The sequence below is a fragment of the Cololabis saira genome, chromosome 8 (genome assembly GCF_033807715.1).
Source record: "Cololabis saira isolate AMF1-May2022 chromosome 8, fColSai1.1, whole genome shotgun sequence".
NCBI lineage: Eukaryota > Metazoa > Chordata > Actinopteri > Beloniformes > Belonidae > Cololabis > Cololabis saira.
Genome location: NC_084594.1, coordinates 42,356,060 through 42,383,993, shown reverse-complemented (window position 1 = coordinate 42,383,993; position 27,934 = coordinate 42,356,060). Strand labels below are relative to the sequence as shown.

General features: G+C 40.7%; 2 protein-coding genes across 2 annotated transcripts; both read left to right on the top strand.

The window, feature by feature from the left end:
* Positions 1-6,945: 6,945 nt before the first annotated feature.
* LOC133448978 (protein transport protein Sec61 subunit alpha-like 1) lies at positions 6,946-20,171 on the top strand. The gene is made up of 12 exons (XM_061728021.1): positions 6,946-7,080; positions 8,245-8,312; positions 8,412-8,477; positions 8,551-8,629; positions 8,778-8,909; positions 9,054-9,163; positions 9,534-9,687; positions 10,482-10,642; positions 10,720-10,917; positions 16,075-16,266; positions 16,363-16,439; positions 19,184-20,171. Exons 1-12 carry the CDS (start codon positions 7,074-7,076, stop codon positions 19,368-19,370), a joined length of 1,431 nt encoding a protein of 476 aa, XP_061584005.1. The 5' UTR covers positions 6,946-7,073; the 3' UTR covers positions 19,371-20,171.
* A 1,592-nt stretch (positions 20,172-21,763) lies between these two features.
* On the top strand, positions 21,764-26,531 carry chchd4a (coiled-coil-helix-coiled-coil-helix domain containing 4a). The gene is made up of 3 exons (XM_061728734.1): positions 21,764-21,903; positions 22,252-22,350; positions 25,585-26,531. The coding sequence occupies exons 1-3, from the start codon at positions 21,882-21,884 to the stop codon at positions 25,947-25,949; spliced, it is 486 nt and encodes a 161-aa protein (XP_061584718.1). The 5' UTR covers positions 21,764-21,881; the 3' UTR covers positions 25,950-26,531.
* The last annotated feature ends 1,403 nt before the right edge of the window (positions 26,532-27,934 follow it).

The window sequence follows — 27,934 nt, the reverse complement described above, 5'->3', positions numbered from 1 at the left end:
GTTGAAATTTAAAGTACCCTGAAGAGTCGGTTGTGATGACGCCCAGAGGAGGACAGAACCAGAGTCGTCTCGTGATCAGCAGCTGATGGTTCTTGAGCCTTCTTGATTTATTGCACCAGTTAGCCATTGTATCTGTGTCTCTCCTTTCTCCGTCCTTCATTCTCTCTGTCTGTTTTCTCTTTTCCTGCTCTGTCCAGTCTGGTCCCCCCTTATGATCCAGGTCCTGGTCCAGGTTTCTTCCCTCCAAAAGGGGAGTTTTTCTTGTCACTGTTTGGCTTAAGGTTTTTCTCCCACTAGGGGAGTTTTTACCTGCCATTGTTTATGTAATAATTGCTTGGGGGTTTATGTTCTGGTATCTGGAAAGATCCTAGAGACAACCTCTGTTATAATAGACCAGGGGTCTGCAACCATGCTGCTCTTCATCCTCATTGTAGCTCCCTTTGGCCTTGAAAAAAAAACCAAACAAATATTTCTGAATTAATTTTTATTCATATCATGTTTATTTTGTTGGGCAGTTATCTTGTAGTTTGAGTTGATGCCATCTAATTTTAAAAGAACTATTTTCAAAATGTCTATATTTCTATATTTATTTTTAAAGCTGCTAAGATGCAGCTAAATCTTTTATTTATATTAAAGTGGGGTCGTTTTTTATTTTACTTTTACACAAATATAGACTGAAATAGTCCTACAGTTTAATTTATTTCAAAGTACGCCTACAAATGCACACTGCATTACTGTTGTTATATTTAGTGGTTGTAACAGCTTTGGCCCGTCCCAATTCTCCCCCTCGCCCTCGTTTTCTTCACTACCCCTAATTTTGCGCCTTCCCGTGAGGGTAGTGGTGTCCCAATTCCTCTTTTCACCAAGGGGGAGGGGGCATAACGAGGGCTAGGGGCTGAGAATAGCCCCTTCACATCAAGGGATTTCACATGCTGACTTCGCCAGCGAGGGGTTATAAAAATATCCCAGAATGCTTCTCGTTGTCAATTGCGGACTGAATGCAAAAAAAAAACATGGCGGACATTTCTTAGTGAATAAATCAATATTTTGAGTTAGTTTCTGCATAAAAATGCGTTTTGATTACATTTCTAGCGAGAAATACACATTTTACTTTCAGAATATTTACTCAGTGAATGTACATAATCCCTTTTTAGTCCGTTGTTCGCGAAGAATCGCGCCGGAGTAAAGGCTGTTAGGTTACGCCGTAGGCTACGTAAGCTACGCCGTAGGCTACGTAAGCTACGCCGTAGGCTCTGCGTCGATTTGACTCGCCGACCGAGGGAAACAGGCAGACTCGTCTCAGATTGTGACCAAGGGAGCAAGCATTTTTTTGTGGGAAATAGAGAGAAATAATCCTGTGACTCGTCAGATTTGTTTTGGATGTTTCTGATATAATAGTTTTCAGAAACCACAAAGCTGTTATCTGGGTAATTTACACACTTTCAGATAAAGCTGAAGTGAAGATAGCGGAGCTGTTTTATGGTTCTGCGTTAAATCGACGCAGAGCCTACGGCGTAGGTTACGCGGCGCCGCACGCCGTACCCTACGCCGTAGGCTCTGCGTCGATTTAACGCGGACCCATAAATCAGCTCCCGAGTCGGCAGGCAGAAATCTCTAAATTTTCGGAGCAAATTTCTTAACAGGCGTAGCTACAACTGTTAGATTTCATCTATTAAACCAACATTTATCATCCTAAATGATTTATTTCAGCCAGGGTAATTCTCAACAGAGCTGCAGGTTTCTCCCCCGGGGCTGACGGCGTGGGTCGACCCAGCGATCACGTCTCTTCTCGGGCTGTGAGCTGCTGCTGCTCCCCGGGGCCGGCGGCTCTTCTCATCTCCGAAAACGTCGAGTCAAATTTCTTAACAGCCGTTATTTGGATAAACTGAGCCCCAGTTGGGGATCTTAAGGTTACCTTTATGCCTGAAAAAATATTAAAACTTAATAAAGTGCCATATTAACAGAGCTACAGCTGAAATTAAAACAGCTTTTGGCTCTCAGCTTCCTGATCAGGGTAGGGATGAAAACGAGGGGGAGTAGGAGAAATGGGACAGGCCCCTGGGCCAAGTGCCCTAGATCTCAAGTGCCCTAAAATCTCCCCCTTCTTTTTTAGGGGGTAGGGAAGAAAAGAAGGGCGAGTGAAGAAAAGTAGGGGCAGTATTGAGATTGGGCCAAAATATATAAAAGATGAAAACTTTTAAAATCTGTTATTTCTTGTGGCTCCCGACAATTTTTTTTTTGTACTAGTGTGGGCAAAATGGCTCTTTTGATAATAAAGGTTGCAGACCCCTGTAATAGACTGTATAAGCTATATAAATAAAATTGAATTGAATTGGAATTGAATTGATCAGAACAGCCGTGGAGTCTGAGAAGACTGGGGGAAGGTGCGTGTCTGTTTCTGTGCAGCTCTTGGGTGGACCGGTGGCCCGGTGGCCCGGTGGCCGGTCCAGATGGCACCCAGCCTGACTGGGATATGATGCAGTCCCAGCTCTAACCTGACTAGGATGAGCAGCGTTTAGAGGATGGATGGCTGCTGATTATCAGCAAACATGCAAGTTCACAAAAAGCTGGTCTCATTCCTGAGTTTTCCTTCATATTTTTAACAAAGGTTTATGTACGTATTTACGGCATAAACAAATGACCCATCTTTTCTTGTTTGTAGGAGGGTTGTGCTTGGACCTGAGGCGCGTTGCTCCCTCCAGCCTCGCCGTTCATTTAGACATTAAACAGCGTTGTCTGCTTCTCTCCATGGCTTGGGGTTTCCTGTATTACATAAAGGTTGGAAACAGAAACACTTTCCACTTGGGGCATACACAGGCACGCAGTTATTGCAGTGGTATTATGTTATCAAAGACAAGTCAACGTGCGCGCTGTCCTTGTTGGGTCTAAAAATATATATTTGGTTGTAAGCTGACACATGGGGATGGTTGCATGAAAATAAGTGACATTCATGCTCGGCACGTCGGATCAGAGCAAACACACACTTTCCACATAGCTGACGGTGACGGTTGTCACTTGATCTGCAACATAACAGACTATTCAGACTGCTGTGACAAGCAGAGACGGGAGGGGGCCGAGTGGTATTTGCTTGTCCTCACCTCTGTTAGCTCACAGCGCTGAGGCCATTATGTAACCACGTGAACAAATATCTCTTTATCTAAGGCAAGATGAGTGGGTTCCCAGACCCTCTTCAATCGGTATGTGTTTCCTGCATTTAGAAAAATAATGATCAAAATGCTCAATCTAGACATTTACACGACTGAAGTTCTGGTTGAATTTGTGCTGTTTTTATTATTATTATTATTATTATTATTATTATTATTATTATTATTATTATTATTATCATCATTATTACAATTATTATTAGTAGTAGTATTATTATTATTATTATTATTATTCCTATTCTGATTCTTTTTATTATTATTATTATTATTATTATTATTATTATTATTATTATTATTATTATTATTCCTATTCTGATTCTTTTTATTATTATCATTATCATTATCATTATTATTATTATTATTATTATTATTATTAGAAAATGGGTCACAGGCAAAGTCTGACAGACATCACTGACCAAGAATTTTGGCCAAAAGAATGTAAAAAAAAAAAAAAAAAAAAAAAACTCATCTCATAAACACTCATAAACAACAGTTAATGGAACTTAATCCAAATAACTAAACGTGAAGGTCACGCTTACACGCAGTACTAACAGAACTATGACATCTTTACGAACATGTCACCACCAGCATGAAGGAATCAGCAGTGAAGCAACAGCGACCTCTAGTGTATGAAGGTAGATTTGTGGCCACAACGGCCACATTAAACGCCAAAGTCCCCTGCAAATGCATTATGTACAACTTTATGAAGTCATTATTTGCACTTGTAAACATTTCTTCAAATATTTTTGAATTTTACTGTTCCTTTATCTCTAAATTGTTCTTAATTACTTGACTTGCTTCTTAATGTTTGATATAAACGCTGCGGCCAGAGTCCTTACAAACACCAGGAAACTGGACCACATTACACCGGTCATGAAATCACTACACTGGTTTCCAGTGAGTCAAAGGATAGAGTTTAAAATCTTACTGCTGGTCTACAAAGACCTGAATGGTCTTGGACCAGAATCCATGCTGGATCTGTTAGTTCCTATGAAGCTCCCAGACCCCTGAGGTTCATCTGGATCTGGTTTGTTGTGGTTCCAGAACCAGAACCAAGCAAGGTGAGGCAGCGTTCAGTTATTCTGCTCCTCACCGGTGGAACAAACTTCCTGTAGACCTGAGGTCTGCTGCAACTGTAGATCCTTTAAATCAGGCCTAAAAACATTACTGTTTACTGAAGCTAATCTTAAATTAAATACTTACCTGCTGTATTCTACTGCCCTTATTTTTAACAACTGGTGTCTTTTCATTATTTTATCTATTTTCTTATCATTTTATTTGTTATTTCCTGTTTAATTGTGTCTTGCTGCTTTTAATGTTGATGTAAAGCACTTTGAATTACCTTGTGTTGAATTGTGCCATACAAATAAACTTGCCTTGTCTATAATGACGATGGCATAGGTTGTAAAGGCAACATCAAAATTGAAATGTCTTCAAGTTATTGGGGGAAATTGTCAAAGACCATGAAGATAAGTGGATTTACTTATCTAATTATGTATTTAACAATCGGCTTACAAATTGTAATATTTTCTTTCCAACAGATTAATTAATCCAATTCTATTTTATTCATATAAATCTGTTCTCTGCAATCATCACCAGTCAAGCAACACATAGTTGGTGCCTCTACTGATCTCAGATAGAGGAGCAAACAACAACCAGAAGGTTTCTGATTGTATTACATAACATTCAAATTAACATTAACTAACTTTCATCTAAAACCAAAGTAAAGTTGTTCTTATGAAAGTATATGTGGCAGAATCAATGGCTTTATTAAAGAATAAAAATAAATTCACTCCTTAGCTGAAATGAGTGAATACAATCAAGTGCATGTAAGCATTTTGTTTCTGTTACTTTGCATGTATTTCAAAAAGACTGACTGTGTATTATTTATTTAAAAATATTTTCTTCAATCCAGCAGCAACTAGCAGCTTGAATGGCTTCAGTGCTGGAAAACATACACAATTAAACAATATCTCTGTTGTAAAAAGGAGGAAAGAAAGACTATATCAGACTATAATGTTGTATTATTTTTGTTTTGTTTTTTTTAGCTTTTTTAGTCTATCTGAGTTCATCTCACTGGGTTTACCACAGAAATGAGAAGTTGTTTCAGAAAGTTCAAATTCTCATCATTCAGGTTGTCCACATAACGCATCTATAATAATCTGAATCTGAGTATCTGCATCATTAAAAATCCCCTGTTTTGTTTTGTAAATCAATCCAAACCAGTTTATGCTATTAAAGAAGTGAGAAATAATATCATTTTTAAGCCAGGTGCTGTCAATATTTAATTCAAAATTTACCAGGACATGCTTTTACAGGAAATATTCTCAGTAGGAAGTTAGACAAAGCTGCTTCCCTTTTATTGCAGATACAGTATTTGTCTAATGACACTCAGTTGCTTTAAATCAAGGTTGAAAACCTGTTTATTTACTGCTGCATCACTCCTCTACCACGATGCACTGGAACCTTGATTTATTGCATCTCATTTGTTTTATTAATTTTAACTTATGTCTGTCTGTCTTTAATTATTTATCCCGCTTTTAAATGCTCTTCTTTTTAATGTTTTTTTACAACGTTTTTTTTATGTAAACTCCTTTTAATTATCTTGTACAAATTGAATTGTCTTAAATAAACTGACCTTGCCTTGATGTTGTTTTTTTAGTTTAGTTTATTGGTCACAACACAAATAACCCAAAGTACAGGTGTAAATCGTCAGTGTAATACAATAAAATAGAAAATGTTTGGTGTATATATATATATATATATATATATATATTTATACACACAGGAGTGTCTCAGAAAATTTGAATATTGTGATAAAGTTCTCTATTTTCTGTAATGCAATTAAAAAAGCAAAAATGTCATACATTCTGGATTCATTACAAATCAACTGAAATATTGCAAGCCTTTTATTATTTTAACATTGCTAATTATGGCTTACAGTTTAAGATTAAGATTCCCAGAATATTCAAGTTTTTGAGATAGGATATTTGAGTTTTCCTAAACTGTAAGCCATGATCAGCAATATTAAAATAATAAAAGGCTTCCAATATTTCAGTTGATTTGTAATGAATCCAGAATGTATGACATTTTTGTTTTTGTAATTGCATTACAGAAAATCACAATATTCTAATTTTCTGAGACAGTCCTGTGTGTGTGTGTGTGTGTGTGTGTGTGTGTGTGTGTGTGTGTGTGTGTGTGTATGTATGTATGTATGTATGTATGTATGTATATATATATATATATATAATTTTAACTAAAAAACCAAGGACCAAAAGGTGTAGACTGAAGCCTAAGCTTATATTATTTTCTCTACAAACATTTCCAGATTATTACACTTTTATTACACTTATTTTTAATTTATAATGTTTATATAATAACCACGAAGAACTATTTTGTTTTTTCTAGACATAAAATTGATTCAATCTGAATTCAAAGCCTGGAAAATGCCTACCAAACAATGAGCAGATCATTTTCCTAAGGACCACGTTGCACTAGTAGTAGTACACATGTGTACTAGACACCACACATGCAGCAGAGCCAGCTGAGGGGGCGGCTCTTCCGATAACAGCTACCACACACTCTGACTGGCGCCCTCTGGCGGCCTGGAGGAATTCACAATTTGCAGTGATTTAGACCATTTAATTGAAACATATTCACACATATACATACACGTACATATATATGCATGCATATTCCGAGTTGATGTGATTTATTGGTGAGCTGGAAGCGCGTATTGAGGCCGCGGGGCCGCGGGCCGCCTCGTGAACGCGCCCGGAGCGGCGTCGTGAACGAGCGGCGCTGTGGTGACGTGTCTCAGTCTTTCGTGGCGGAGCCGCTGCTGGAGCCGCATCCAGCCCCTACAGCCCTCTGTTACTGCTGCACGGCCGGACCCGCTCACAGGACACCATGGGGAGTAAGTGCCCGTCTCCTGCTCCTCTCCGCGCCTCCAAAGCAGGCTCAAATATCCGCAGGGGTTTGCTGGGTTTTCCCCCTGAAAGGAGCAGCAGCTCCGCGGGAGGCTAAAGCGGCTAAGCGGCTAAAGCTCGGGCTTAAGGCTGATTTATGGTTCTGCGTTAAATCGACGCAGAACCTTCGGCGTAGGGTACGCGGCGACGCACACCGTACGTTGTGCGTCGCCGCGTAACCTACGCCGTAGGTTCTGCGTAGGTCTAACGCGGAACCATAAATCAGCCTTCACAAGCCTCAGCTCCGACCAGCCGTCGTGATTTATATCACTCTACAGCCTTTACCTCGAGCTAGATACCGAAAATGTATTGTTAAATAGTTGCTTATTATTTTGCAATCGAGCGTTGGTTAGTTAGGATGTCACTAATATTGTCAAAACGTGATGTTTGCTGCCAGAATGATTTCCTATTCCCTTTAGTTGATAGGTCGGTATGTAAATGCTTGAAATCCTTGAAAGTGCTTGAATTTCAATGTTTGTGTTTTCAAGGCCTGAAAAGTGCTTGAATTTTAGTTTAAGTGCTTTAAATTATAACTCTTGTGTCTTTCACAAAATTGGGATCAGACTGTATAGTTTTATTTATTACAAGGAGAAATAAAACCAGTAAGATGAAACATAACTAGGTGTTTACAGCACGATACAATGTACATAATTGTGATTAAAAAGCCGAAAAAATAATTATGAGTATATATATTCCTGTAGATATTTTACCCCAGCGATAAGGTGCTTGAAGATTTTGAGAATGACCCTTGAAAGTGCTTGAATATTGCTTGAATTTGACCTTGAAAAATGTGTAGGAACCCTGCTTTTCCCTCTAGTTGGCCGACAGTGTTGATAGGTAAATGTAAATGCTTGCTGTGGATATCAGGGGCTCATTGCCACACGTGAGAAAATGATCGATAAGTCGACGTCAGTGTGGCTCAGATGAACATTTCTGCTCTGTTTTCTGCCCCATCAAAAAGAGACAGCCAGCATGTCGTGGTTGTCTTTGCAGACAGCTGTTTAGCAGCTGGTTAGTGATGACGTAGCAATCTCCTCTCACCTGGTACAACGGGCTGCCCTTTGACCTGCAGCACTGTCTCATTTCTCTAACACATTGTCCTTTTTTCACAGTTAAATTTTTGGAGGTCATCAAGCCTTTCTGTGCGGTCCTGCCAGAGATCCAGAAACCAGAGAGAAAAGTAGGTTTTACCCTGTTTGCAGCTGTCTGAAAGACAGTGTTGTGCGTTTGAACCTGAAACGAGTGGCGTCTCATCTTGTTCCCTGTCAACATCTTGCAGATTCAGTTTAGAGAAAAGGTGCTATGGACCGCCATCACGCTATTCATCTTTCTGGTGTGCTGCCAGGTGGGTATCTTGTTGATCGTCAGTTAAAGCTCCTTCGCTCAGTGTTTTACATCCCGCTCTCTTGTTGCTTCAGATCCCGCTCTTTGGCATCATGTCATCAGATTCGGCAGATCCCTTCTACTGGATGAGAGTGATCCTGGCTTCTAACAGAGGTGCCTGCATGCGCTGGATATACTTTGTCGTTTACCCAGAAAAAGTGCACGTTATTATATAGTTATTTCCTCATCATCGCAGGCGATGAAACGGTGATTGACGGTGGTTTCATCCTGCTGTTTTTGCTCCTCCCCTCTTCTCGTCCAGGTACTCTGATGGAGCTGGGGATTTCGCCCATCGTCACCTCGGGCCTCATCATGCAGCTGCTGGCCGGTGCCAAGATCATCGAGGTGGGAGACACCCCGAAGGACAGAGCGCTCTTCAACGGAGCTCAGAAATGTAGGTCTACCTCCGCTATTCCTGGAACATATCTTTTGAGATGTTGAAGATGACTTCCTTTTGAAGCGTACAGACATGTACAGCTTTGCTGTAGATGACATTACAATATTTCTAAGGATTTATTTTGTCTCGAACCTTTTGCAGTGTTTGGAATGATCATCACTATTGGACAGGCCATTGTTTATGTCATGACTGGCATGTATGGAGATCCTTCAGAGATGGGTGCTGGGATATGCTTGCTCATCATTATCCAGGTTATAATGAAACACTGCTGCTCTTCACTTTGTATTACAAATAATGAAGCAATAACCAACCGTTGTATGCAGATCCTTTTTTGTAGACTACAGGACTGTCTCAGAAAATTAGAATGTTGTGATAAAGTTCTTTATTTTCTGTAATGCAATTTATAAAAAAAAAAAAAAAAAAAAAAAAAAATGTCATAATTCTGGATTCATTACAAATCAACTGAAATATTGAAAGCCTTTTATTATTTTAATATTGCTGATTATGGTTTACAGTTTAAGATTAAGATTCCCAGAATATTCAAATTTTTTGAGATAGGATATTTGAGTTTTCTTAAGCTATTTGCGTGCCCTGTTTTAAAACACGTATTTGTGTGTCCAGCTCTTCGTCGCAGGTCTGATAGTCTTGCTGCTGGATGAGCTCCTGCAAAAGGGCTATGGACTCGGCTCCGGTATCTCTCTGTTCATTGCAACCAACATCTGCGAGACCATCGTTTGGAAAGCCTTCAGTCCGACCACCGTCAACACCGGCAGAGGTATGGGCCCTGGAAACCAGGGGCCGGATTCACCAATGTTCTTAAGAACGATCTTAAGAAATGTCTTAAGATCTAAAATTAAGTTAATAAAAAAGTTGTTAAGTGCAATTCCTCAATATTTTCTTAAGAACCGTCTTAAGAACTGTCATTTCTTATGAATTTCTTATTTTTCCTACTTAAGAACTTCTTAAAATATGTCATTGCATTGCACATATATACAGGTAGTTTGGGTCTTAACCGTCAGTCACTCACTAAACATGGAGAAGGAGAAAAAGAGATGAGGAACTTTTCAAGGTTATGGTGGATGAGATTAATGTGTGAAAAAAATACTATTGGGGAAAATTAATAATAATTAACTACCACGCTAACTAACATGCTAACAAACAGTTAACAGGCTCTTTGTGTAATTAATTACAAAGTATATCCTCAAACTATGACCTACTAGTCTAAAATGTGTTGAAAAAGGTGATATTAGAGTTTTACCTTTTCACAGAAGAAATTTTAAGACAGGTCAAGGTTGTCTTAAAGTTAAGAAAAAAAGTCAAGAACAAATTTGAGAACTTTTATTTCAAGAATACCATTTTTTCTTAAGAAGAAAGTTGAGAAAATACTTAAGAACTTTTTTGGAGAATATGACTTCTTCTCTTTTTTCTTCTTAAGACTGAACTTAAGAAAAAAATGACACTTAAGAAGATTTTTCTTCTTAAGAATGTTTTGTGAATCTGGCCCCAGGACATTTTTAAAGCTGAGAAATGCATTCTGTAGTCCGGTGATTAACGCTGTGGTTTAATCAGGTACTGAGTTCGAGGGGGCCATCATCGCTCTCTTCCACCTGCTGGCCACCCGCACGGACAAGGTGCGTGCTCTGAGAGAAGCTTTCTACAGGCAGAACCTGCCCAACCTCATGAACCTCATCGCCACCGTCTTCGTGTTCGGAGTGGTCATATACTTCCAGGTGAGGTGGAAACCCAGTGAAAAGCCAATGAGATTTTAAATTACGGGTGTCTTGCTCAATATTTGTAACTTCACCAGGGCTTCAGGGTGGATCTGCCCATCAAGTCGGCTCGCTACCGTGGCCAGTACAACACCTACCCCATCAAACTGTTCTACACCTCCAACATCCCCATCATCCTGCAGTCGGCCCTGGTGTCCAACCTGTACGTGATTTCTCAGATGCTGTCAACGCGTTTCAGCGGCAACTTCCTGGTCAATCTCCTGGGAACGTGGTCTGTAAGTATATGTTGATTTGTTGGCTTAAACCTTTGATCGGGGGGAAATCTGCTCCTGAGGATTAGTGAAAACTATTCCCTGCATGTCCGACTCCAGCCAGATTCCTAACAGACTACGTATCTGGAGCTTTCAGCGACTTCCCCTCCGACCTGTAGCCAGGGAGGGGTTAAGGTACTGGCTGAGATTAGGGAAGGTAAACTCGCAAAGTCAGGGGGGAGAAGATGTCCAACGTTAAAGTGATGAGAAACACCTAAGAAGAGTCGGCAATACTTCAACTAATTCAAACAGCTTGAAAAGCTGTCAAAAATCTCCCGTCATGCGTCATTTCCGCTGTGTGTTTGTTGACTAAACGTGGTTCGGAGACGGCAGGGCTGTTGCACGAAAGTAAGGAGGAGAAGGCCCGTCGATGTGAAGCCAGGTGAACATCCGCTGGTACGCACACGCTCGTGGTTTCTTAAGTAGGCCACGAGCTCCGTGACAGAGCTGCTGATTTAGAATAATAATCATTTTAAAAGATGGAGATTTTTTTTAAGCACTTTATTTATAGCCTTTTCCATGTTATAGAAGAATGAACATTCAATAACAAATCAACCCCACCCACCCACCCCTTACAAGGTCAGAAACGATATAAGTAAATGAATAAATAAAATAAGTAAAATAAATAAATAAACAGAATCAACAAAGAAAGGTAAACACAATATATCTGTATGTAGATATGCACTCACACACACCTTGATAGACTTATATTTTGAATTAAAGGTATGACGGGGACTCCCTCTATCACGTGCACAGATCCAGCTGGTAATTTCATATGCAGCATGTAAGGATAGTATCAAGTAAGAGAAATGTTCTCAATGAATTCTATGAAGGGAGTCCAGACTTGAATGAAATCTGTCCTTACGACCGCTACGACTATATTTCAACTTCTCTAGTGGAATCATAAAAAGCACCTCCTTAACCCAGTGTTTAAATGAGGGCGGTGCAGCTGAACCTCCACTGCATAAGAATTAGCCTCCGAGTCATCAGTGTTAAAAAAGCTATGGCATTTAACTTCAAGATAGTAAATTGTGCGTCAAATGTGGACATTCTGTTGTTTTTATGTATAATGTCATGTCCACAGCTCCGTGAGTTTGTAATTACAAACCCGGCTTCCCTGCACTGTTTGCTTCCTCTATTATGTGCGTCAGGCCCGTGCACACGGTGAGCTCCTTCTGCACCTTGAGCTTAGTTCCTGTAAACCGTACAGGAAGTGGGTGGAAGAGGGTGTAATGTTTTGTGTTGCTGCTGAGCCGCTCTGGGTGTAGTAACAGCGTCATGTCATAATGAGTGCTGCGTGCCCGGGCACGTCAGAAAGACTCATCGAGGGCGGGAGGACGCTGCAGGAAATAGGGGTGGTGAGTAGGCCTGTGTTGAAAAAATCGATTTTACGATTCTAAATCGATTCTCATATTAACAATACCTAAAAATCAATTTGTATGTCTAAAGATCGATTTTTATTTTTTATTTTTTTCATTTATTTATTTTTTTTCCTCATCATCATTACATTACAACTTTTGGTATTTTTTTGTTTATGCCCAAAAAAGGAATGTTTTGTTGGACACATGAATAACCTGTGCCGTGTTTTTACCTTTAAATATGTTTAAAGGTATGAAAACATAAAAGTTTTCAGTTATAATTGCATAAATTGTCTATATTTCATTACATTATATATACTGTCTTGGGGTTACATTTGCATAAAATGCTAAAAACCAAATTCTCAAAAGTTAAAAAACCGAAATAGACAGAAAATGGAAAAAATAAATACGGAATGTGGGAAAAAATAAAACCGATTTTCATACTGCCCTATCTCTGTTTCCTCCCTGGATCTGTTTGGTAATTCTGCCACACGATGTTTCTGAAAGCAGTTCTATCAGCATTCTGGGAGCTGATTGATCCTTACAGCATCATTAGCTGCAATACTTGCTGTTGAATCTCAATATAATACTAGTATGCATATGTTGTAGAACTACAGTCATATAATTCAGGCAACAGCTGAAAAAACAGTTTTAATAACACTAAATCGGATTGAATCAAATCTTGATAATCGATTATGAATCTTGAGAATTAGAATCAAATCGGTTCTTGACATTTGAATCGATCCCCAGCCCTAGTGGTGAGACAAGAGTGTTCATTGAGAGGAGAAATCAGAAGTCAGGCTCTTCAGCTGCCGTTTGCAGGCCGGGTTGGCCAGTTCCAGCTGTTCCAGCTGTTCTAACAGCCCCAGCAACAGGGACACTGAGGCCGGCACAGCTGTGTCCGTGCAGAACAACCAGGCACAAACTTTAATTCGTTGGTGTTTTTTCAGTGCCATGTTTTGTGCGGTGATGACAAATTCCCCATGTTGGACGGAAATGAATGAATTTGTAATTATTATGGAGGACGTCTGTGAATCCAGTGAAAACACTCTGCTTCCACCGCAAAAATACCTACCTTTATTCAGCAAACAGCGACGTCACGGGATCGTTTTTAATGCACGTGTCAGTAATCCAGCGACGCCCCTTCGGGCTCCGGTTACATTACCGTTAAAATGACTTGTTACCATGGCAACTTAAACACAAGCCATTTTCTGTGGAGTGTAGTCACTGAAATCTAACTGTTGAACGTCTGATCAGAGGCTTCTAACTCAACATTCACAGATAATGTTAAACAAAAGATGATTGTTTAATAAAACTCCCGACCTGGACGTGACTTCCTGGAATCAGTGTCTGCGAATAAGTGAAACACAGACTTCTCTTATTTGGTGCAAATCTGAACTTGACACCGCTGTAGATTTACTGCTGGTCCAGAGGTGGCTTCAGCACAAAGTAAAGTCGTTGGTGACAGACATTTAGGGGTTGTGTCGATGAAACGGGCTGTTCAGATCGGTGAACGCCATAATGCCTCTAAGTGGAGGGAATATTGCTCCTGGGGTCGCCTTTGAAGAACTTTCTTAAACCGGCGGACATCACTTTTATTTGGATATTTTAACAATTGCATTTCTTTGCCCGTTTGGTTGTTATAGTTGTGTTCATTTTTGTGCCTCCTTCCACCTCATCTCGATGACTAAAATGGAGGTAAAGTGTAGTCTGGGTACCGGCTCTGGAGGAGGATAAGTTGGTACGGGTGGTTGTGAGCTCGGACCGGTCCCCAAACACACACTCCAGCAGGAAAGCAAGTTTTATTGTCTGAAGCTTCATTAAAAAATGGCCAAGACATTGTGGAAACATGTCCATGAATGGGACTCGGTGCCGTCCAGAATATCACCGTCATCCCTGAACAGACCTCCACCTCATCCACTCACCGTCGTCTCAGCAACTTTAGTTACCGTGGAAGAGAGATATTTATAGGCTGTTGGTAAAACAACTATCAGCCTTCAAAAAGTCCTCATCTTTATGATTATTGCCTAAATGGGCCATAAAATTATCCTAACATCATTACAATGACTACGTTTACATGCAGTCAAAATTCGGGTTATTGCTAATATTCCGGTTACTGAAACATTCGGAATATTCCGTTTACATGGTAATTAATCATTTGGGATATCTGGATCAAACCAGCAACGCGTGGAGAAAGTGATGACGCAATTCCCGTCATTTCTGCTTCTTCTTCCTGTATCCAAATTCTAAACAAATGCTGCTTCGCGCAACTTTTCGCTCACCTTCTTGTAAATCTTCTATCCCGGTACTTTCTACCGTCTACAAATACAGAAATGTTCATATCCTTCATTACATTTATGAAGTGATTAGTAGGGGTGTAACGATACACTAATCTCACGATACGGTACGATACACGATATTGAGGTCACGATAACGATACGATACGATATATTATTTTTTTAACAACCTTGAATGAGGTAGTCATGAGGAAATTTTCTTTTATTTGAAAGACACAAAATACAAAATAATGCTGTGCGTTTGCCCTATTGTTACAGTTTGTAATGCTTTATAACTGTTTAAGTTTTAAAGAGAAAGCCAGGCCAACCATTTTCCACAAACTGAACTAAAAGTAAATGTCAGGTTTGCATTTGCATCTTCAGTTTCATACAAGTAAAAATATTTTGCCACAAACTGAATAGTTTCTCTCATGTATGATTTGACTTTTTTCTTTTCCAGAAATTTAACAACTAAAATTAAATAAATAAATAAAAGTAAATAAAAACATACAAATTTAGATCATAAAAAAGATTGATTCATGCTCACCCTATAAGTGTAAGAGGAGATTTATTTTTGTTAAGAAGGTTATTTTGGTAATTCAGGGTTCATTATTTTATAAATATATTCTTTATATTCTGTAAATCAGGGACTATAATGACACTAGTCAGTATATCAGTTGTTAGTATGTTTTAGATTGGGTGGAGTGATACAGCACTAGGTGTTGTGTTGATGTTCTAAAATCCTACGCAGTTGAGCGGACATTGAAGTACACTGGAACTTAGCAGAAGTTGTCTCCGTGTTTATCCTACTCATGACCCCAAAAAGGTTTAATTTAATAAGGTAAGGCTTAACTCTACACCAGACTTACATAAGTAAAGGTTCAGACCTCAAAACGGGACCGCAAAATGGGACTAGTTTATTCTGAGCGGAGGAAGATTTTGGTCCGCGCGGTCCGGTCGCGGTCGTGGTCGGATGCGCTTTTCTAGTCAACACAATAGATTAATATTAATAACACAATATCGCGATACACTCTGTCACCTCCACGACACGTATTGTGACATTTTTGTATCGCGAAATTTCGTGGCACGATATATTGTTACACCCCTAGTGATTAGTCTCCTCCTGGTCTTGTGTTTCTCCATGTTTATAAGAACTTCCTGGACTCAAAAGACCAGGATTCCTTGTGAACAGAACATGTGCAGAAAACAAATTCATGTCCCGTTTGATGGGGATATTCTGTTTGGCGTTTACATGACCCAATATTCAGGTTTTTAAAAGGAGTAACCCAGGGGTCATATTCAGGTTTTTAAAAACAGGAATATGAGCAAATTCGGGTTATTCAAAGGGGTTATTGGTGTTTACATGGCCGTGCAAATTCGGGTTATTGCCAATATTCGGGTTTTAAGGGTTATTGACTGTGTGGAAACGCAATCACTGACGGTACACGTGTCAGAGTTGACGGTCTTTCCCACCTGTGTGTGTGCAGGACACTTCAACGGGAGGACCGGCTCGGGCCTACCCGGTCGGCGGCCTCTGCTACTACTTCTCTCCTCCGGAGTCCTTCGGTTCTGTCCTGGACGACCCGGTTCACGCCGTCATCTACATCGTCTTCATGCTCGGCTCCTGCGCCTTCTTCTCCAAGACCTGGATCGAGGTGTCGGGATCCTCTGCCAAAGACGTGAGCAGCGTGACCGTGACCGTGACAGTCCTGTCCCGCGTATTCAGAGTATCCGGTGTCCTGACTTTCCTCTGGTGTCGTGTTGTGTCGTGTCAGGTGGCGAAGCAGCTGAAGGAGCAGCAGATGGTGATGCGAGGACACAGAGAAACCTCCATGGTGCACGAACTGAACAGGTAACTGATCTGGAAATGCAGTCGCAGATGTCACGTCTCTGTTGAACGCTGTTCTGTGAACGGATGTAGTCCTGGTGGAACGCCCAAGGCGGCTGATGATTGATTTGATTTATTTTTTGTACATGTAAAAAGACAACAATTAAAAAAGAAGATAACAAAACAAAAGAAATACAAAGAATTTCATCCTTTAACACTTAGGGCCCGATTTACTAAGATCCTAAATAAAGAGTACTAAATTGCGTGTGCACTGAAAAAGTTTGCGCGTGCTGTTAGCGTGTGTTTTGCAGGTGATCAACTAAGATTGCGTGCGCAATTGATAACAGGTGCAAACAGCAGTATTTAAATGAGGTGTTGCGTGTCTTAAGGTTTGCGAGCGCAGATCTGCGCCATGGAGAGTCTGGATGGAAAGCACAGTCACAAGTCACAAGCGCAAAATTAAATTTGACGAGTTGGAGTTAGAGATATTAGTGGAAGAGGCAAATAAACACATTCATGAACTATAGCAAAGACATTTAAACATTACCAAAAGAAACGCAATATCGGAGAAAACCTGCGATAGAATAAATGCAGTTGGTAACACAAAAAACGGAAAAACGTCTGGTTTTTCATATTTCAATTTTAGGCACAGATCAAAAATACGAAATAGAAAAACGGGCCACAGGACTGAATTTGATTTTAATATTGAATTGGTCGGGTTTACGTGACCCGGCGGTGCTCGGCATGATCTGAGGAGAAAAAGACAATCAGACACAGAGCTGGAGAGCGCTTTGATTCATCTATTTATGAGTTAAGTTTTTATTCAGATGTCCACAGTATATTGCAAATATTATATATTATATAGCAAACACTGACAGTAGATGTGTGACAGACGGGACCATCATATGGCAAGAAGAGAAGAGAAGTGTTCAGAACAGCGCACAGAGCAGAGAGCGCTTTGCCAACTCGGTGGCAAAGCTGTATTCTGGGGTGCCAATGACGTGATCTGTAGTTTGCATTATTCGTTTTGGAATACTCAATTTAGATATATACTGCATGGGATTTGGACTCAGAATAATGGCTGTACACAAGTATTTACAGCTGATAATGAATCACTGTGAATACATCAATGTCAGTTACGTGTATTGAATGGATGGATGACAACTAAAAGCGTAATCAGACAAGCTTTTCAGTGTTATTTTGGACATAGACTAACATGACAGCTCGGACATCATTTTTAATCATCTCTCCAGTCTTGATGCTCCGGTCAGCTCGAGACAATTGTCTCGAGCTGACCGTGGCATGCCGTGGCAATTATAGCAATTATTCTGAGTCCAAATCCCATGCAGTATATATCTAAATTGAGTATTCCAAAACGAATAATGCGAACTAGTAGATCACGTCATTGGCGCACAATAAGAAACACTTTTTTCTCCATGAAAACACGTGATTTATTTATTATCACAAACAAAAAAAATGAAGATGCCTCCTGTGGCAACCTTTTGCTGAATAATACTCGATTTAACATTCAAATAAAATATTTCTCCTTTTGCATGTGGAGAATCCTCACCACAATAGTAATGCTGGGCAGATTAGCACCTTCCTTTCAAACGTATTAAATACAGACGCAATCACAATACGCGCAAAAACTTTCTGGCTTGGTAAATCTCATTGCGTATGGTAAATGGACATATTTGCATTTTCCCCTCCCAGTATTTAGCGCGTTCTGGCAGGTATGCCCCATATTGATTATTCATCAGGGCAAAAGTACTAAATGGATTGCGTGTGCTATTTAGCGCATTTGAGAGACGCAGTCCTCTTTGCACGCTGTTAGTAGATCAGCTGGCACTTTGGTTTGCGGGTGCTGACAAGTTTGCACACATTTTTACACACGCAAACCTTTAGTAAATCAGGCCCTTAATATCTTAATGTACATGTGCAAAAAGGAGTAGGAACAAGTGTAAACTTATTTAATCCTACCCCCATTCACTAATCATTTATTAAGTATTTATAATAACTATACTATAATTATACTCACACACATACCTATACATACGTACACATAGTTGAAATATTTCTACAGGACTGTCTCAGAAAATTAGAATATTGTGATAAAGTCCTTTATTTTCTGTAATCTTAAACTGTAAGCCATAATCAGCAATATTAAAATAATAAAAGGCTTGCAATATTTCAGTTGATTTGTAATGAATCCAGAATGTTTGACATTTTTTTTTTTTTTAATTGCATTACAGAAAATAAAGAACTTTATCACAATATTCAAATTTTCTGAGACAGTCCTGTATATATTTGTACAAACATGCCCATATAAATATTTATATAAATATACTTATTTACACCGTACTATCTCTATCTGCTCTATATTTATATATATCTACACATACACAGATATATACACATATATATGTATATATATATATATATATATATATATATATATATATACACACACACACACACGCATACACACACACATACATAGCTGTCCATTTCTGTACATAAATATAAACAAATGATAGTTCAAATGGTCATGTGACCAACCCCGTCACATCTAAGGAGATGTGCAAACTTATCTAGTTTATTGACTATTGACACGTTTGAAAAACCACCTCATTCAAGCATAAAATGTTTTTTTTTCACGACATTTTTTTTTTTTTGTTGTTTTTTTGTTGTTTTTTTTAATCCATGTTTTCCTTTGTGATATTTATGTTTTGCTGGGTTGGTGTGGTAATAAAGCTGTGTTTCTGCAGGTACATCCCCACAGCGGCTGCGTTTGGAGGGCTCTGTATAGGAGGCCTGTCCGTCATGGCAGACTTCCTGGGAGCCATCGGGTCGGGGACGGGAATCCTCTTGGCCGTGACCATCATCTACCAGTACTTTGAGATCTTTGTAAAAGAGCAGAGTGAAGTCGGCAGTATGGGAGCACTCTTCTTCTAATAAAAAAAGCAGGTCACTCTGCGCACATCCAGACACTAAGAAATCCACCCCACCATGTTTTTTTTTTTTTTTTTGTTTTGTTTCCGTTTTGTTTTTTTGTTTTTTTTTTGCAGTCTGCTCAGTCGGTGTATTTTGCAGCTTGGACAAGTGTCATGTTTGTCTCCACTGTACTGCCGTCGTTTGGGGAAACTACTCACAGGTTTCAGCATGGAGTCTCTTCAGCCCTTTTATTCCAGTAGCTGCCTAAATCCCCGGTGGCCGCCTCATCAGCGGGGGAGTGAGGGGCTTGTCTTTGACTCACCTCAGGCTTTTTTCCTTGTAGCATCTTAAAGGAGCGTTCACACAGTAACAGCATGTTCGTCTCCAGCTGGAAGCCCCGGGCCTGGACTCGTATGGGGACTTGCAGTCGAGCCTGGGGTCTCTAGGGGCTGAGAAAAGCAGGAATGAAATATGCTTTACTCCCGGTTTTGTTTCTGGTAATCTCAGGCAGACTGGGTTGTTTTGATTCATCTTTAATTTTTTATTTTTTATTTTTTTTCTTAAATCGAGGACAACATTGATGTTCACGCTGATCTGTTGCACAGTGTTTGTCCTCCGTCTCGGGGTTCTCAAAGGAAAGTGTTTGTCTGTGCCGTCGTGCTCTTATTCTCAGACTGAATTGCTGCACAAAACTGCCAAGATGGTTGGGATGAGGGAGGGTTTGATATGGCTGACAAAGGGTTTTCATTTTGTTTTTACTTTGTAACAAACATAATTGTGTTATTAAAAAAAAAAAAAAAGTGTTTTCCAACACACTTGGAACTGCTGTTTTTCTCTAAAATCATTATCATGGGGGGTTCTGGGCTGGGATCAATCAGTAACCAACGCACCGACACAAGACACCCCCAGAACTACGCAGGAGCTTTAACACGAGGTGTTTGACCTTCACGTGACATTGTTGGGTTGATCTCCGGTTTCAGCACTGAGAAAACCCGTTTTCTGGAGATCACAACTGTTGGGAGTTATAAATATATATATATATATATATATATATATATATATATAAACACTCAAGTTCATACAGCTAGGAGTCAAAGTTGTGATACTTCACATCATTGTACTGTCTGCTTATTTACATGCAGCCTGAATGTTTACATATAGTTTATTGTTACATAGCCCTCTGCATTTGGCTTTTGAGTGTTTTTCTTTTATAAATCTTTTTCTCATATATGGATTTCTAGATATATGCCTTTTATTTTTAGTGTGACATTCAAGAAAATATCAAAGGAGCGCTCGTAAGAACGTTGTATAACAATGTCAGCCTCATTTTTGACCAGCTGCTCCTGTTGACAGTGAAACAAATAAGACGACATTGATTTGAACATTTAATCTGATCACTTTGCTATTTTTCTTGCCATCATCTCTTTAATATAAAAAATGAAGCGTATCTTACAGGTTGAGGTATCTTACAGGTTTATTCAGCTCAGAGTTGTTAACATGGAGATGTCAGGCACTGATGTGGCAGGAATAAGTAATCAATCTGGCACGTAAACCTGCAGCTACAACCCCAACCTTTCCGGGACATTCCTTGAGAGTTTATTTTCAAAACTAACAGCAGCCATGTGAAATATTTATAGAAGCTCCTCTAAGATATATATATATATATATATATATATATATATATATATATATATATATATATATATATATGGAGTAATAATAACCATAGTGATATAAAGTGTTACTTTCAAAAAGTCATATTTACATGCAATTATTTCGATCAGTAGATAGATTTATTGTCATATTGATCAGATTGAGCGTGTCTGATAGCAATCTGAATAAATAATAATAAATATTAAGAATAATGCTCCAAAGTGGAGAATTTTCCAGGACAGAAGAAAAGAGGTGAGAATTGTGTTGTCAGTGAACAGTCACCTTTTAACTCTATAATTCCTGACGTATTAAATACACAGGAAATCCTGTTTTGTTTTTTAAGTGTTTTAGGGTTTTTTATGGCATGAAACAGTTGTGAGATGAATACGGTTGTCTTATAAATTCATAAACGTATCAATTATGATCGATGCGGATTTAAGTGTTAAAATAGCTTTCAAAGAATCTAGAGGTTGAATAAATAGATTAGTAAATATACCACAGGGCATTTCCCGATATATCATTTTTAGTTTTTTTTTTGTATGAAACTTTATTTCAATTTCAGAAAATACAATAACATTAAAATAAATGGCAGACATCATTCAATAATATAAAAAACAAACATACATAGGCATCATCATAGTCCAGAAAATATAAAATGATTCTCTTCACAAAAAAAAACTACAATAAAGTGCAAGTAGTTCGTAACATTTTTTTTAATCTAGTTGTTAACCCTGGTGTGACGTCATCATTACGCGCCAGCGCTTGGACAGGTCACAAGCCGGGGTCGCGGCAGAAACAACCTCAAATGTTGTTGAATCATCTCCGTCACGTTGCTCATATTTTATCCCAGAGGAAGGACGGACGAAAGCTTCAACAGACATGTCGTACTGCAAGCAGGAAGGTAATATAACTTTTGTTTTCCGTCGTTTTCCGATCACCGCTGTGTAATATCATGCGGGAGCCGCCGTGCTAGGCTAACACCCAGAAACGGCCACTAAATCACCCAAAACCTTATTACTTCAAGTGGTAAGCTACGGGGGCAGCGTTCGTCTTTGTCAGTTGATGTGTTTTAACTTGTGCAATAACTGGATTTCCAGTCCCCCACATGACATGTTAGCAGGTACCGGCGCTGATCGCTGCGGTACTTTAACCCTCCGCCAGAGGGCGCTGTTGCTCACATGCAGCACAAATCACTGACTTTCTGTCACATGACTGAAGTTAAGCTGTTGGTTCTGATTTGTCTCCTCAGGTAAGGATCGCGTCATCTTTGTGACGAAGGAAGACCATGAGACTCCGAGTAACGCGGAGCTGGTGGCAGAAGATCCTAACGACCCGTACGAGGAGCAGGGTCAGTACCGGCAACACCATCATCCATCCATTCATCCATAATTCCTCCATCCATCCATAATTCATCCATCCATCCATCCATCCATCCATGCTTGCATGCCTTCATCCAGGGTGCGATTTGTGAAAAAACCAGAGGGGGGGATAATTTTGAGAAATATTTTTATTCAGAAATATTACCACACAACAGCGGTCTAACAGTATAGGCTATATGAAAACTTGTTTCTTGTGTAAACCTTACACTTAAGCTACATAACGTAGGCGGTAGGCCTATTTTGAACATGAACTGAACCACTGCATTTGCAGAAATAGTTTCTCCTACTATTGTTTTTAAATGTGCCAAATAAAAATAAACAAAATATTAATATTTTTTTAATTCTTTCTCGATATCAGTTTAACAGAAAACATGGGAGCTCCTCAGCGGGGGAGATGTTGCTGTCCACCATTCGATCAGCAATGTCAGATCTTGTTTCATCTTCTGTCGCATTTTTTCTCTGGATTTTTGGTTGTGATCCTGTGAAATATGAGGATTTGCTGCTCTGGATTCTTTTCATTTTTTCATTCATTTCACTGACTGTATCTTTTATTTTGGCGGGCGGGCCAGGCCGGAAGTCTTTTGGAATGCAAGAAAAATCCAGTTGGTTTTCAAAATAAAACTGCTTCCTGTGGGCGCGATGCGTCTGACTGCGGTATCAAAATCACACACAAGCAGAATGAACACGGACTCTGTGTATTTTGGTTGTCATTACTTGTTATTAATTACGATGTAATGGTGAAAATACTTTGGGTAGGGGGGGTACATTTTGTCCCCACAGAGGATAAAAATAATTCAGCAGAGGGTAGGACGTGTAAAAATAGAGGGGGGGGAAATCCCCACCATCCCCACCGGCAAATCGCTTCATCCATCCATCCATCCATCCGTCCATCCATCCGTCCATGCATCCATCCATCCATCCATCCGTCCATCCATCCCTCGGTCCCTTTCCTACTCTTTTCTTGGGACTAGGTAGCGGGGCAACAGTCTGAGCAGAGATCTCCAGTACTGATGCACTGAATGTTCGGTAACTGACATTTTTCGCCCAAAAATAGCAAAAAAACACGTTGGGTGGAATAAGTGGGGAAAAAACGTAACAACTAATAACGGCGTGTGATGACGCAATCAAACGGCAAACAATGTGGAGTGAGGGGGCGTGCGTTGTTAATGCAGCAAACATGTCAGATCATTACTTGGATGTGGGAAAAAGCAGAGGACACGAGAAATGATCCAGGCTGAGTTGGATTTGGGAAACCGCTTGGTGATGGAGACGGTGACGGGACGCACAGCGCAGGAGATCAGGGAGAGAGCAGAGAAAAGGGCGCGTACTACATGTGCGGTACGCTTCACTGTCTGATATGTTTGACGAGATCCTCCAAGAAAATAACCCAGATTTTTACAATTACTATACAAAGCTTCAAATTGCTGAGATCAGCCCCGCCGCAACCCGATTAATTGGATTTGAACGGGAGAAAATGAAAAAGGATTATGAGAAAAAATACAATAAGCACAGTAAGACAAATTGTGACTGGCGGGTATTTCACTGCACATTTATTTGATTTATGCATTGGTGAAAAATTGGCAAAAAAATGAAAAATTGCGAGGAACCATTGTTCGGTATTATTCGGTATTCGGCCAAGTGTTTATTATTATTTTCGGTTTCGGCCACAAATTTCCTTTTTCGGTGCATCACTAATCTCCAGACCTCTGCTCTCCCCAGCCACCGCCTCCAGCTTTAAAGTGGAGACACTGAAGTATAAAATCTGTCCAGCAGCTTCTGTTATTTCCTGAAGAAAACTAAACATTGAACTTGTGAGAAGAGAGTTCTTTTTTATATGTATTTATTTGTTAAATGAGTCATATTTCTAAGAACAGCGTTAGTCGGATGGTCTGATAGATCAGACCAGCATCGACCCAAAGGGCCTCCCCATCCAAGGGTTGCTCATCAAACTGCCTTTGCATGCAGTTGGTTAGCGCTTCAGCCAACCAGAGCAACAAATAAGGTGATGGATTCAGAGACACGGACACGAGTCAACAGGAGATTGAGTTATGTAGAGAAAAGGTCAGAATCTTTAACTGTCGTTTCAGACGGCTGTTAATCCTCAGTGCTGTATCCAGATTGCGTTGCCGCTCTGTTGTCATCGTGCTACACATGTCTGCACTCTCTACCAGTACAGACTGATTTGATGGGCTCTCCAGGACTTTTGCACATAGTTAATGATCTACAACGTATAGTCACCAGACGTACCTGCAAAGCAAATTTAAATCTGCAAGTGGTACGTCTAGATGTCTAAGGCCACGTTTCCACATAGCCGGGTATTTACAAAAACGGATATTTCCCCCTCTACGTTTTGAAAAATACCATCATTTCCAGGAACCTGCATAAATATCTGTTAAGGTGCTATGAGCAGCCAAACCTACAGGGGGCAGTGTAACGAGAAGATAAAGTTGTGCTAGCCAATCAGAATCCTGGAAAAAAACATCAACAAATGACACGAGTAACTACAGTTACTTCCAAGATGAACGAGAGTCTTTGTTTTGAGTGACAGAGAAGTGGAGTTACTTTTAAGTGTGACTTTAGAATATAAAACAGGTCAAATACAAGAAAATATTGACGGTGGCCAAACTAATTGTAAACACAGGTCGCACACATGACGCTGCACTGCAAAAACTCAAAATCTTATTTCTAGTTAAAATGTCTCATTTTTAGTCAAAGAATCTCATTACACTTAAAACAAGTCATCACCAGATAAATAACTTATTTGACAATTTTCACCTGTTTCAAGTAAATTTTCACTTTTTTCCAGTGATGAGTCTTGTTTTAAGTGTAATGGTATTTTTTTGACTAAAAATTAAACATTTTAACTAGAAATGAGACAAATATTCTTAAGATTTGGAGTTTTTGCAGTGTGGTGACGTTTCTTTCTCATAATGTGACGTTCTGAAGCCTAAATGTCCGTTTCTCTCCGTTTAGACGCAAACGTGAAGACGGGGTTTTTGCAAATCTCCACTTTGGCCGGACTTTTCAGAAATGATAGTTTTTGGTGACTTTGAGCTTCGTTTTCGTGTAAACGAACGGCCAAAACGCATGAAAACGCCACCGTCTTTGCTCCGTGTAAACGGAGCCTAAGCTCAGACGGATGAAGTTAAAGTGTTTGTTCCTGCTGAGCAAAAGTGACGAAAGCAGTTGTGTGTTTTCTGCAGGTCTGATCCTGCCCAACGGAGACATAAACTGGAACTGCCCGTGTCTGGGCGGCATGGCCAGCGGCCCCTGCGGCTCCCAGTTCAAAGAGGCCTTTTCCTGCTTCCACTACAGCGGGGAGGAGGTGAAGGGCTCCGAGTGCATCGACCAGTTCCGCGGCATGCAAGAGTGCATGCAGAGGTTCCCCGAGCTTTACCCCCAGGAGGAGGAGAAGGACGGCTCCCCCCAAGAAGAATCCCAGCCTGATTCTGCTCCTGCTTCTTCTGACGACTCCGCCTTATTACCCCAGAGTGACTCTGCGTCGTCCTCGCCGTCATCGGCCTTGCCCGACGGCGCGTCGCCTGCAGAGAACCAGACTGCCAGCTAAAGCCCACGAACCCGCCGCCCGTGGCTCTCATGGGCATCTCTGATTCGCCGGCCCGAGCCTTGACGTGGGGGCTCGTCGGCAACAACTCTGACACCCCGTGGGAAACATTTACCGGCTAACAGAGGGACGACCTGCAGAGAAACGTGACTTCATGTGCAAAAAATGTGTTTTCAGAGCCCTTAAAAATGACCGAGCAGCATCAGCACTGAGAGTGAGCCAGGCTCTTCGCTGTGACGGCTGAACGGCTCATATCCTGCACGTCACGGGTTTAACCCCCGGGCGGCACCGGCGTGAGCACTGTTGCCTCACAGCAAGAAGGTCTCTGGTTCCACTCCCGGCTGTGTGAGGTGTGTTTGCGTAGGGTTTTCTCCCGGTGCGCCGGCTCCCACACCCCAAAAACATGCACGTTACCCTGCGTTCACACTGAAAGCGTCAAAAATCTCCCGACGCCAGCATCTCGCTGTTTGGAGCGTTCACACTGAAAGCTGCAGGTACTGTCGACGGCTGCAGTGGGCGGGGCTAAAGCTGCTGTGGGCGGGGCTAAAGCTGCTGTGGGCGGGGCTAAAGCTGCAGTGGGCGGGGCTAAAGCTAGGCTGCAGAACTGGAGGGAACAGTGGGAACAGCCTACACATCTTCAGTTTCCTATTTCACCATAGATCACACTTTGGGACGCCTTCTTTATATTTTAGTGTTATTTCCGCGTAGATAAGAGTGAGTTTGATGCTCCTTAACAAGTTTGGTCCGCGGATCAACATCAACCGCCAGAGCCCTTGCTCCCGGTGAACCATAAATAGGCCTAGGTTGATTTATGGTTCCACGTCACACCAACGCAGAACCGACGGCGTAGGGTACATGGCGACGCACACCGTACCACAACCCTACGCCGTCGGCTACGCCTTCGATTTAAAGCAGACCATAATTCAGGCGAAGCTGCAGTCTGTCTGCGCTGATCACATCGGGTTAGAACGGATTTGGTCATGATGTTTAACATGTGTTTTGTGATTAATAAGCACGGTTTTTAATGATTTTGCATTGGATCGATGTAGCAAATAAAATCGTTGGGACCATCCAGCTCCTCAACATCAGATACGTGTTTCACATGAGCAGTTCAGGTAAAAACGGCAGTCAAATCAGCAAAAATGTCAGTTTGCTGGATGAAATATATTAATTCCTGATAAAATACATTTGTTAGTGCACAGCTCTGCTCATGTACGCATGTGAGTGATTGTACGTTTGTGTACATGAAAGTACAATCTGCATTGAGGCTTCTCGCTTCGGGAATCCCGGTCTGTGATTAGACGCCGCTGCTCATTTGCATAAAGTTCAGATTTTTCAACTTCAAATTGACGCTCTGCTCCGGCCGCCCCCGCCGCTTCTCGACGCACGTTTTCATAGACAATGAATGGCAGCCGGCTGCCTATGACGCCCGTGACGCTTTCAGTGTGAACGCAGGGTTAGGTTAATTGGTGATTCTAAAATGCTTTTAGGAGTATGTGGTGGACGAGCAACCTGCCCGTCTGTCCGTCCGTCCAGGCCGTTCCTCGGCCTTCTGGCAGAAAGAGCTGCTATAAACTCCTGCAGTTCCCCTAAATAAGCAGGTATAAATACCGGATAGCTGAACTGCTGCCCGTCAGATCAAACGGAAGAGCTTTTGTTAGAGACGTTCTCCGTTTGAACCTGAAGAAGCTCCACTTTTGACTTTAAATTGAACTTCCTTTTCGTCCCTCGAGCCACCAAAATCCAGGAAAAGGGAGCCGAGCCGCCGCGTGTGTTCTGATGTCTCCAACTGTAACACTGTCATGTAACAACTACAGGGTCTTAATCTGTTACCGTAACAACCGTGGCCGTTAACTGTATCGTGTGCACGTGTCTGCATAAATGCTTTTACCAACACGACCATTCACTGTCAGTCAAGTATTTAAGTGTTTTTCACAGAAATGTCCAGATTAAAATGGTCATGTAAAGATTTTCCACTACCGTTTTCT